This window comes from Oryzias latipes, chromosome 21, assembly GCF_002234675.1.
Source record: "Oryzias latipes chromosome 21, ASM223467v1".
Taxonomy (NCBI): Eukaryota; Metazoa; Chordata; class Actinopteri; order Beloniformes; family Adrianichthyidae; genus Oryzias; species Oryzias latipes.
Genome location: NC_019879.2, coordinates 3,793,617 through 3,805,423, shown reverse-complemented (window position 1 = coordinate 3,805,423; position 11,807 = coordinate 3,793,617). Strand labels below are relative to the sequence as shown.

Here is an 11,807-nt window from a genome sequence, read left to right as displayed (position 1 = left end):
AAAATATAAAGAAAACAAACCAAGAAACTTTGAACATGTAAAGAAATATATATATAAATAAAACACTTTTAGTTCTTAACACTTTTTCATGAAGGAAAATCCATTCCTCAATGTCCTCTGTTGATGTTTAGATAATTTTTCTATCATCCCAACATGCATGTTTTTGGACTGACGGCAGAAGCCAATAAATACACCACTGTGCAAGTTTAAACCAGAAGGTTTGTGTTCATTCATTTAATGTAAAATAAGTGTTACTCATCTGTAGGAAGAGCAGAGGGCAGTGCTGTGATCTGACAAAAGGCTGCTGCTAATAAGGTGCAAACATTGTCTCTTTCAAGCAAATGAACAGTTTAAAAGATACACTTTTTGTTAATTACAAGCAATTCATTTCTTTGTCTGATCCATTGACATGATAGGAGAACTGGACAGACCCCCGCCCCCCCCCCATGAGTTCCATACAGGAAGAACCCGCTGGCTCCAAAAATCCCACAGACTTCTTTTGAGAAGTCAACAGCTGTTACTCAGAATAACCATTCTTGCTCTGCTAGCTTTTTTTTTCTTCTCATGGTCTTGCTTATCCAATTTTTTTTAACCCTTTTGCTATCCTATGGGGTCAAGATGACCCGATCCTTACATTTGCGTGTTCTCCCTACCATGATAAAGGTGGAAAGATTTCATGTAATCCATGGACACCAGTGAAGATCACAAATCATTGAAGAAAAAAAGTTCAGCGCACTGTCTTGTAGGGTCCAGATGACCCCACTCCCAATGTTAAAGTGCCCAGGATAGCACAAGGGTTAATGCTATATTTTTAGTTAAGTTATAAACTGACCAATCAGATGCCTCCGTAAAAGGACGTGATGTCACATCACATGTTCAAAACGTTTGATTCCCAGCTCGCTTTCAAGTGGTAGGGGTGTGAACTTCCAACAAGCTCTCTCCTGATTGGTGAGAGGTTGCCATAGAAATATTGACTCAGATCAACTTGGACCAATCGCTGCTTACTAACGTCCATACCGTGGAAAAATGGCGGCTTATTAACGTCATTTAGTTGGAACTGTTAGTAAGTCATTTTCTACGGGTGACGTCCCACTCGCTCGGTCCAGTTCTCATATACCGTCAATGGTTCAAGCTGATAACGCGAGCAGCGTTAGCTAAGCATTTCACATCACTGAGGCATGGCATATCTGTACCCAAAAGACATTTCATTCATTTGTTTATGGTTATAAACGTGCAGAAAGCGTTTGAGCTTTGTGGGACATGCCTGTGCTTCCCGGGACTAGTGATCCAACAGACTTCTGCCTCTTGTGGATGAAAAAAAGAGCAAAAGCGCGACATCAGCATCTGTTCATTTTTTAAAGCTCTTATCGAGGATTGAAACAAAGAAAAAAACAACAACATTGCTTTCAGCCATAAAACTGGCGATGAGGGTAATTCCCCCTGGTTTTGAACCATCAGACAACGTCTGAGACACCAAATATACAATCATTTGAGGAGTTCAGGCGCACCGCTCCTTGCGGTTAATGATGCAGCATATGGAGTTTATGGGTTTATTACTGGAGGCTGCAGCATGAGAGGTTAACCAATGATGGGCGAGCACTTCCTCCATGCGTTGAAGGACTCCCGTGTGCTTGGTGTGTGCGGATTCACGTGGCACTTTGAAGGCGTGGATGATTTCTGAATGGCACGTGAGGTCAGCTGGTCCTTAGCCTTTCAACACCGGAGATGTCGCCGGCAACACCTAAATAACCGACACAGCTTAACTCTTCGCGATCCACACAAATCTGCTGATTCTGTCGCAGAGGAAAGCGTTTTTTTACATCAGCCGTGCACCTTTACTAACCTAAAGTGTCGCAAAGCTGCTTTTTTTCAGAATCAGCTGGAGTTATGTTGATTGTGTAAACAGTTTAAGAGTTACGAAAGGACGTCAAGACTGGAGCTAAAGTTCAGATATTAAAGGTTAAACGTTACAGGCCAAACTGTGGCTTAGATCTCCATTGGCCCCGCCTCCGGTGTTGTTTTCTGGCTCATTAGGAATGTCAAAGGTTGTGTCGTTGAGCATGTCGTAGGACGTGTCGTCGGGTAGGTCATCTGTGCTGCCACTGACTCGGTCGCTGGCCGAGTGTTTCTGCGGGGATGGCTCCGGCACGGCCTTCTCCATCGGCCGGCTCTGAGGCGCCGCAGACCTGCACGTGACGCAGAGGAGGGACGAGCAATCCCACAAGCCCTGGGTCATGCTGGAGGAGAAGAGCCATCGACACGGGTGGCAGAACTGGTAGAAGACCAGCATGAAGAAGATGGCGGTGGCGTAGGCCACCAGCAGCTGCAGAACCAGCAGCGGGGCGCAGACCACCTCGTAGACGTCCGTTCTGTAGACGTACCACAGCAGAAGCAAGGAGGCGTTCTCCACAAAGCGCAGCATGTAGTAAACAGCCATGCGGTACCAGTTCTGGGACTTATTGATGAGGTCTGGGTCGTTCAGCTTCACCTGCACGGCTGACCAGCAGAACATGTTGATTCCAGCGTAGAGGAAGGTGAGAAGACAAAGCACGATGGTGGTTCCCACCCTGGTGAGGGTTTTTTCTATGTTCTCCGGGAACGGGCAGTGACTCTGCCAAAACAAGATCCACGGGTAGAAGAAGAAGACGAGAAAGTTGCCAAAAACCACCGGGAGGATCCAGAGCTGCAGAACCGAGCTGAACAGGACCAGGACCACCACCCGGGTTGCGATCTCGAAGCTCCTCCACAGGAAAATGCAGATGTAAGACAAGGGCCGCACGTCCACCTCGTAGTCGTCGTACTTTATTTTGATTGCCAGGATGTTGCAGCGCAGGGCGCCATACACGATGGACAGCAGGGAGATCACCATCAGGGTCCCTGACACAGAAAAAAGGATAAAAGAGAGATTAACATAAATTAGACCTATAATCCCAAGATTAAGACATCCATTTATGGCCAAGTGAAAGAATTCTTTAAAAACCTACATTGAGGAAATTGGTGTATTTGGTGTTTGTAACATGTTCTTGTGGCTTTTTTCTAAAGATGCAAGACATAGATACAGAAAATTAAGCTCAAAATTGCATTTCTGAGTAACCGGGAAGGGAAGGGGGGGCGGGGTTGCTCTGGGCCAGAAGTGTATTCATTCACCTTCTTCCGTTTGTCCCTTTCGGGGTAACGGGGCTGCCAAAACTCCGCCCCACAAGTCCGAATGGAATTTCTAATTAGCTACTGCCAAAAATATGTCATAGATGGCATAAAGAAAACTAAAAGACCACTGGGAACACAGATCAAAAGATGAGTGGGATTTTAACAAAGAACAGAAAAAGAGAAACGAGAAACCCGTACAGACTAGTTTATTTTAGATTAGAGATACAGTAGGTGTTTGGAAAACTTTATAAAATAGGACATGTCACCAAGACTGCCCTTCAAACTCTTCAAAAAAGCACATTCACAAAAATACACTCCAATCATAAACATTCTCACATCTTTACGACTCACTGCCGTGGATTTCTAGGCTTTACCAACTTGAGAACTGCTCAAACCTGTAAGTGGGGAAGTCGGTTGTAACTCTAACCACACACACATGATCCAAAGTGGGTTGTGTGGTCCATGTGCGGTTTCCATGTTATATATGCTAACCAGAATACCTGTGTGTCCACACGATGACCCATGTCATTTTAGTTTTTGATGTTAGCTGCTTAACAGACACTTGATTGGGTGCAGCTTCCTATCAGCAGTATATACAGCCAATCACAAGGCAGCAAACTCCTGCATTCAGTTGTGGTTAAGGTGAGTTCAAACTGAGCATCAGAATGAGGAAAAATTAGAATTAAAAGAGTTTTGAAGGTTGCTTGATCATCAGTTGATACGATACCCAAAGAATTTCAAGCATTTATCGATTTCTAGGTTCTACAGAAAAAGAGGGAAATGTCCACTAAGTATTTTCAAAACGTCGACTTCTATGAGGTTTCAACAAAATCAAAAATTTTTGTCTTGTCTTGATTTTAGCATCACCATTTACACAGAAAAGTTGAAAAGTTTAAACAAAACAAGAGAAATTCTACTTGCGTTAAACCAATGGCATAGGCTGGTGGTGGTAGTATGATGGTTTGGGTTATGTGCCCACACCTCTAGCTTTCAATGCAATTCACTTTTTTTTTAAGACCCAACCCATTAAAAAAATTGTGTTTTTGGTGTTTTTAAAATGCGTTTGTGGCATTTTTCAGATAATGGAGGACAAAGAAAGAAAAATAAGAAAATTAAGATCATAATGATATTATTGAGTATTTATTTAATCAAATCATTGTCAAATCATCAAGAGCAGTTAAAATATGCAGTTTGAAAAAGATTGTATTTGTGATGTGGAAAATACACTGGGCGGGTCACAAGCTTCCCGCTCCGCTCCATTCTAGCAATTGAACAACTAACTGCCGCTCTGCAGAAACTGTGTCCAAGAAGATGACACGGGTTTTTGAATTTTGTCTGAAAATAGCACAATCATGATTAAAAGACCACTGGGTCTGGGAGACTTTAAAGGCTGCAGTCAACCTCAGTGTTGTGAGTAACTATACTATGTCAACATTGTACTATCCCCTCATCATCGCAGCCACAACGCCTGAATAAACTCAAAGTGACTCCCTGAAAATACTTTTGAAACTGTTGTCAGACCTCCACTGGTCTCCATCATCTCCAGATCTCAGTGTTTTAGGAAGTGAGGAAAAGACAAAATCTGCATCGTGGGATGTGCAGCTCACAAATCTGCTGCCTAAAATGTTTAAATTTCAATTGAAATGTTCCGGCTCAATCAATAAAGTCTGTAAAGGTCCCACCAGCCCGAATCTCTGATCCTCATTGGATTCCCAACGGCTGCATACGAAAGGATGCTTTTTTTAATCATTGGGCTTTTGCCCCAATTAAAGCATCGTCTGGTTGTCCCAGTTTAAAACCTACTCCTGAGTTTCCCTCAAGATTATTTTGACCCAACTACCCAAAGAAACATCATATTCTGCTTTCTGCATCAGCATATCGCAGAGCCCTCACCTCTTCCGATGGACACGCCCCTTTGGACGACACAGATGTAGAGCTGCAGGGTCAGCTGGGGGGCCGACCCCAGGAATGCCTGAATGACGGAGGTGCGAGCAAAAGCCGCTCGATGTGTGAACAGCTTGCCCTCTGCCTGCCCCACTTGCCGCTCCACTTCCTCAGACTGACCCTCGCTGGGCATCTGCTTCTTCCTGGTGATGCTGGCGTACGGCTCCTCCATGCGGCCCACGCTGCCATAGATGCAGAACGCCTCCAGACACCTGAAGGAGCAGGGGAGGAGAGACGGCGAGGAGTTGCAGCTGCTGTGTGACTCATTAAGATCTCATACACTGGAGTCCCTGTTTAAAGGCCACAGTCTTCCTTAAAAAAGCAGATGTGAAGGAATTCATCAACAAAGAATAAAATTCTCCTTTTATTAATTCATCTCAAGGCCCTCACATCTGAAAGTACCAAAATATTTCATTACGCCAGGGATTACTTCATGGACGATAACCGTTTTTATCTAATGGGTCTCAACACACGACAATAAAAATACATTAACTGGAGCAAATTTTCCACATGGATGCACAGATTTTCTGCTGTAGATCTTCTGAAGAACCTTCTAGCTTAACCCTTGTGCCATCCTATGACCCCCCCTTCCATTGACGTGTTCTCCCTACCATGACAAAGGTGGATAAAGGTGGAAAGATTTCATGTAATCCATGGACACCAGTGAAGATCACAAATCATTGAAGAAAAAAGGTTCAGAACACTGTCTAGTGGGTCTAGATGACCCAACTCCCAATGTTGCCTATAGCACAAGGGTTACAAAACATACCATTTCAGTAAGGCTTAATGGCCGACAAAGCGTGTATTATCACTTTACTGCTTGTTTTTGTCCAGATGATGAAGCTAAAGTTTGTTTTAGAGAAGCCAACGAAGTGATACAGAAGATTTATGCTATGTGACCGGAACTACTTATTTTGGCGTGGTAACACCGTGGTTTATCACTTTTTAATGCACACCCAGCAGCCAATCAGAATAGAGTATTCACCCGGACCGTGGTATAAAAGAATTTATTCTCTGCCTACAAACATAAACATTTCAGGGATCCTCTGATCTCTGCACGTTGATGTTACATCTTTTTCTTCTGGGCTTTGAGATGTTTAAATTGTAAATACCAATAAAGGTGGTATGAAAGTCATCTCCAAAGTTTACAGTGTTCAGATGGGATTTGGCCGCGATTGCCTTCCGTCCTTTAAGTGGCGTTTCACAGTACCCCTCTGTGAAATACCTAAGTTAATCTGTTTCGCTTCTCAGACAGAATGGAAGCTCGGATGGGTTGAGGTGTTCAAAAGGTTTACCTTTGATTTGAGGGTGGTATGATATACCAAGCAGCAGTTTATTATTCTCCAGATACCAGCACTGATCCATTGAAGGTTTAGTTTGTTTAATATTGCTAACAAAAGTCTGCTGACCAACCCTGTTAGTCTGCAGGTAGCCTAGCAGTGTAGGCTAATGTAATAAAAGCAAAGTGTTGGAGAAATATGTACTTTGCTTTTAAAAAATATCAATCTTGGGTATTCAGCGCAAAACAGCAATTTCTCTGTAATTCCACAAAGCCATTTCTATTTTAGGCTGTTCCGTATGTTCTTCTTTGTAGAAGGGAAAAACTCCACAGCAAACAAATGACTTCATGTTCCCTTCTGAACGGTAGAGTTCTAAATGGATCTTTATGCAAATGTGCTTGCAGAGTCCACAAAGGGGGGAATAGTTTCATCTGAACTTGCAAAACCATCTAATTGCACAGATCTTTATCTTTGTTGAACCTCCTCTACTGAAGCAGCCTCTAATCTTCTATATGAATATTCCAAATATTTTTTCTGCAGATAGAAACATAATCATAACCAGGGACTTGGAGTTGGTAGTGACATATGGATGGCGTCCCTTTTCATTCACGGAAGCGCCATCCATTTGAAAATTGATCGTGGAGGAGAAATCAATAATTGCTAGGACAGAATTCTATGACACCGAGTCTTTCATATATCGGAATAGTGCTGTGAAAGGAAAAGCCTGGAGAAAGATTCAGGAGATTTGCACTGCTTCAACACTTTGCATCAAGCCTCTTCCAACTGTAGGAACATGTGCTGGTATTGGGTAACGACAGTCCAGAGTAAACACCGGATGCTAAAAGTGCTTTCAAGAACAGCGCGTCCTCGTTTCACATGTGTACGTTTGTTTGTTTGTTATGTCTAAATATTTTATTTTGAGTTTGAAAGTAAATGAATATCAATTCAAATCTGCTGTCCTGTGTGGCACATGATAGTTTCCTGTGAGCTGAACCTGCTGCACAGGCGTCTGTTTTTGTCAGGTAGGGAGGGTTGGTGACCATGAAGGGCCCAGAATGCAGAGACGGGAGGCACACAGTTCCAGGGCAAGGGGTTTATTACTAAACAAAAAGCGGAAACAAAACCAAATTTACTGTGAGCTAAACATGAAAACATGGAAGAGGGAAGAGACGTTAATGGACCAGCCCAAGAGGAAGGCAGACACAAGACTTAGATACAGAAAGGACTGACAAGACGCAGGTGACAACGATCAGGAGAAATCGGAACCAAGGAAGTAAAACTGAAAAACATGACACGCAGGAAACTTTCAAAATAAAACAGGAAACAGAACTCAAACATGACAGAAACAAAACGGAAAGCAAAAGCCAATACAAAGAAACACAAACCATGACAGTTTTCTATTAAACTGAACTAATTCCAAATTATTTTACAGAGGAAAATATAACGTAAAGCCCCGAACAAGTAAGTGTGTCTGTCTAAAGGTTAATGCACCTTAAAGGCAAAGATCCTCCCAATCTACCACAGAGCTTAAAGAAAAGGAGAGCGGGTTTTTTGTTCGGCTCAAAGCTCAATATGAAGAACTGAAACAGCGCTTTGACAGAAACAGCCTTGGTCTGTCTGTCTGTCTGTCTGTCTGTCTGTCTGCCTGCCTGCCTGTCTGTCTGTCTGTGGTCTATATCTGTTTTGTTTATAAGTGTTGCTTCAGGCGGATAAGGGGAAGATGCTCAGCGTCGTTCCCCTCTCTGCTCCTGTTGTCAGAGATAAGCCGCCTGCAGCGGCCTGTGCTATTCCTGGAGCTGTTCTACGAGGAGTCAGAAGACGAACAAGACTCGGGTCAGAGCGACGGAAAAGCAACAAAAAACATCTGCGTCCTACAGGAAAGATCCCATCTTCAAAATGCTTCGGAGGGCACAGAAACACAGCGATCATTTAAATGACTTGCAAATGCAATCATTTACATTGGACAGTGTCTGACATGTGACACTCCAGCTTTGCAAAGCACAGACAGAAAATAAATTCCATCTTTAATATGAATTCAACTTTAACTTAAGCTGTAAATTGGTTAAAAGTATCAGTTAATGAACATAAAACCTGAAAATGTGCACAAATATCGCAACAACAACAAAAAAAACCCCACAGGTTTCAGTAGCAGCATTAAGTGTGTGTTTCGCTTCCCTTTGGATGAGAAAGTGAAACTTCATGTTTTATTTATAAAAACCAATGTCTCTTCTATATTTACACCACTCAAAATAAGTTAGGGATATTGTTATTTGATTTTCCTATTTGGTCTGAATTTTAATGCAACGTGTCAAAGTTCCCTTTGATATTAATTACAATGAATAAGAAGAAACACAATTTTCATTTGCTTGGTATTTATTCTCCTAAAAATGATGATGCCTGCCCAGACGGTACATTTGCAAACCGGTTTCTGCTCCTGAGGTTCAGGTCATGGTTGTGGTTTGCCACTTGCGGGCCACCACTCAAGTCTGCTGAGACACACCTGCAACGTCTGCCTGCCTACTGCCAACCTGAAGGCGCGCCATGACCAGACGGTGCTGCTCCTCCGGTAGGCGACATCATGTGTTCGTGGCTCTTTGAATGATCAACTTGGAAGGATTTCCTGGCAAAATCAGCTTTTTACACCCACAGAATGTTGGAAAATGTTGTTTTTTGGGGGGAAAATTTGGGGGATTTTGCCCCCCAACAGTAAGACTCACTAGTGAGTCAATCATGTGAAAAATGTACGGTGGCCCTGAAGTGCAAACCATTCAACAAATCACTCGATACAAAAATATTTAATATTCCATTTTTTTTACTGGAAATTAATTTTGTTTTCTGAAATCTTTTTTCATTATTGTTTTTTTAAGTTTTGGTTTCTGAAATGTAATACTACGGAGCCCCTAAAGGGCCATAGGAGAAAAAGAAATTGAAGTTAAAAAAAAAAGTTTTTTAAAGTAAAAACAAAACTTTTAAGTAAAAAAAAAAACTAACTGGTGCGCACCAGTTAGTTTTTTTTCTTCTTTAATGGCCCTTTAGGGGCTCCTACGGAAAACTAAAATAAAAAAATTAACTAACTGGTGTCTAATACTGCTTTTTTGTTGTCATTGTGGTCTTAAAAATGTGTTGAATGGTTTGCACTTCAGGGCCACCGTAAAGATGAGGTGCATACATCCCCCCCAGTACAATAGTCTCCATATACCAAAAATCTGTCTAGTGAAACAAACAGCATAACGACATCCACTGAGTTTTACACAATATCACTAAGTCCTTCTGAGTGGTGTAATTCTGTCAGTCTGTGGTCAACTAAATAAGCTCCTCCATTAATCCACTAATTAAAAACTTTATCAAGCTGCTACTGCTTGTTATATCTATAGATTCGCTTCTTTTACTTTGGAAAAAAGTTATGAACAGGTTTTTTCCCCCCAATTATCTGACTTTAATCTCAGAATACTGATTTTTTGTTGTAAAAGGAATTCATTTTGGCCCTTTGTTTTTTGTTTCTAAGCTCCTAAAGCTCCTCCGTAAAACAAATGTTTCAGACGATCTGAAAGTTGCAGGTGTGCCTGTAAATCCTGAAGATGAGGGGTTATTTTTAATGCACTCAGAAAAATATCCCGTTGTCTGGTTCTTTTGGAGCAGTGATGTGCGCGCGCGCGCGCAGCTCGCGTTCCTGCAGCTTAGACTCACAGGGGGTTCTGTTGGACCGCGCGGGACTGCGTTAGGAGCAGAACCGTGCCGTTTAACAGAGACTAAAGCGATCCAGCGGCCTTGGGCGCTGTGCGTAAACCGCAACCCCCGATGAGAAGCTGTGATGGGACATATCGATGATTGATTGATCAGCTCTGCACTTCCCGTTTGAATGCCACAGACATCAGAGCGCGCGCAGAGGGAGGGGATGAATACAACATCATCATGTGCTTGATAAGAGGGACACACACACATACAAACACACACGCGCACGCACGTAGACACACAAACTCAAGCGGGGTTGGCACGCGCGTGGGCGCACACCCCTGTGTCCCTGCGCACTGACAGACCCACGCAGGACTGAGAATGAAGCCACACCAACCTGACGACTGGACCGAGCTGCAGGATGTGCAGCAGCAGCACCAGCGGGCGGTCCCTGCTCAGGTCTCGGTGGATGAAGGTGAGCGTGAGTTGCACGAGCACCGACGCCAGGAGCGTGAAGAGCAGCGTGAGCCCCTGCCAGATCCGGTCCCCGGCGGAGCTGTATGTGGAACTGAGGTACAGCGCTGCCGTGGTCTCGGCCGTGAACAGAGACACCGACACAAAGATGGAGCTGGGGAAGCGCATTCTCACTCACTCCGCCATCCGTCCGGGCGGCGCGGCTTCGCTGCGGGCGCGCGCGGCCATACCGGGAGCAGGGAGCCGTCTGTCAGGCGTCCAGCTGGACGTGACGGCGCTGCGCTTCGGCATCCGGATGCCGCACAGCTTCTGTTGAAGCGGAGGCAGGCAGGAGGTGGGCAAAGGCAGGTGTGATTCCTGGGAGATCCTGCAGGGGGCTCTGCAGATGATTGTCATGATCAAATTAGTGCAGCACTTTTTTGGGGGAGGGGGTGGGGCTGGCGGAACAAAAGGGATCCAGCAAGTTGCAATTCAAATGAACCCTCATTTGATAATAAATAAATATAATATCTTGGGTTTTTTTTTAAATGCAGTAATAATAAACATAATGTGTGAAGAAAGAGAAATCATACCTGGAGGTCTAATTTTCTGGAAAAATATCCTTAATGTTAATTGGCATGAATAAATAAATGATTAATTAATTATTGAAAATGGTTAAATCCATTTTCTAATGATATTACTTCACTTGCTCCAAAAATTGAAAAATTGACTTTTTTCCTAATGTAACATAATTTTGCACATATTTTAACTTTTGATACTTGATCGAATTTTGCTAAGAAAATTTCTAAAAGGTTATTACATAATTTAGGTAATTCATCTTTGTCATGTGCTTTATTGATACTTCAGGATCCTTAATTCTGTCTGATAAAAGTTATGAACCGGATAATGATAAATCATGTAATAAAATGTTTACTGTAAAACGGGGTGGGATTATATAAGTTCGCTTCCTTCCACTCCCTTACAAGCAATATTTATTAATATGTCTAATTATCCTAAGTTTAATTCGTCATTGTATGAATGTATAACTGATGATTGTAACGTTTTTGTGTATTATTCCTATTTGATTGCTTGAAATAAACCATTTCAAATCAAATCAAATCAAATGAGTGGTGTTTTTTTTCCTAGATAAATTTTGCATTACTAATACATTTTGCATACATGATTTTACCTAACAAACATGTGCATAGCCAAACTTTATATCAAATATTGATAATAAATGTCGTTTTTGCAACTAATCACTTGAATTTGTCCTTCAGTTTTTGTGAATTGGGTATTTATTTCCAGATCTGG

At 42.6% G+C, this 11,807-nt stretch overlaps 1 protein-coding gene across 1 annotated transcript; it reads right to left on the bottom strand.

Annotated features, from left to right (window-relative positions):
* Positions 1 to 747: 747 nt before the first annotated feature.
* xk (X-linked Kx blood group) lies at positions 748 to 11,196 on the bottom strand. Its single transcript, XM_004081513.4, has 3 exons — positions 10,441 to 11,196; positions 5,041 to 5,303; positions 748 to 2,877 (listed from the first exon to the last, which is right to left on the bottom strand). The coding sequence occupies exons 1-3, from the start codon at positions 10,683 to 10,685 to the stop codon at positions 1,961 to 1,963; spliced, it is 1,425 nt and encodes a 474-aa protein (XP_004081561.1). The 5' UTR covers positions 10,686 to 11,196; the 3' UTR covers positions 748 to 1,960.
* Between the last annotated feature and the right edge of the window lie 611 nt (positions 11,197 to 11,807).

Excerpts from the sequence above, each read along its gene's own strand:
- xk (XM_004081513.4), bottom strand. The coding sequence starts at position 10,685 with ATGCGCTTCCCCAGCTCCATCTTTGTGTCGGTGTCTCTGTTCACGGCC. Across the intron at positions 5,304-10,440 it reads CAGCTCGGTCCAGTCGTCAG|GTGTCTGGAGGCGTTCTGCA; the intron begins GTTGGTGTGGCT and ends CTGCTCCTTCAG. Across the intron at positions 2,878-5,040 it reads GGGCGTGTCCATCGGAAGAG|GGACCCTGATGGTGATCTCC; the intron begins GTGAGGGCTCTG and ends TTTCTGTGTCAG.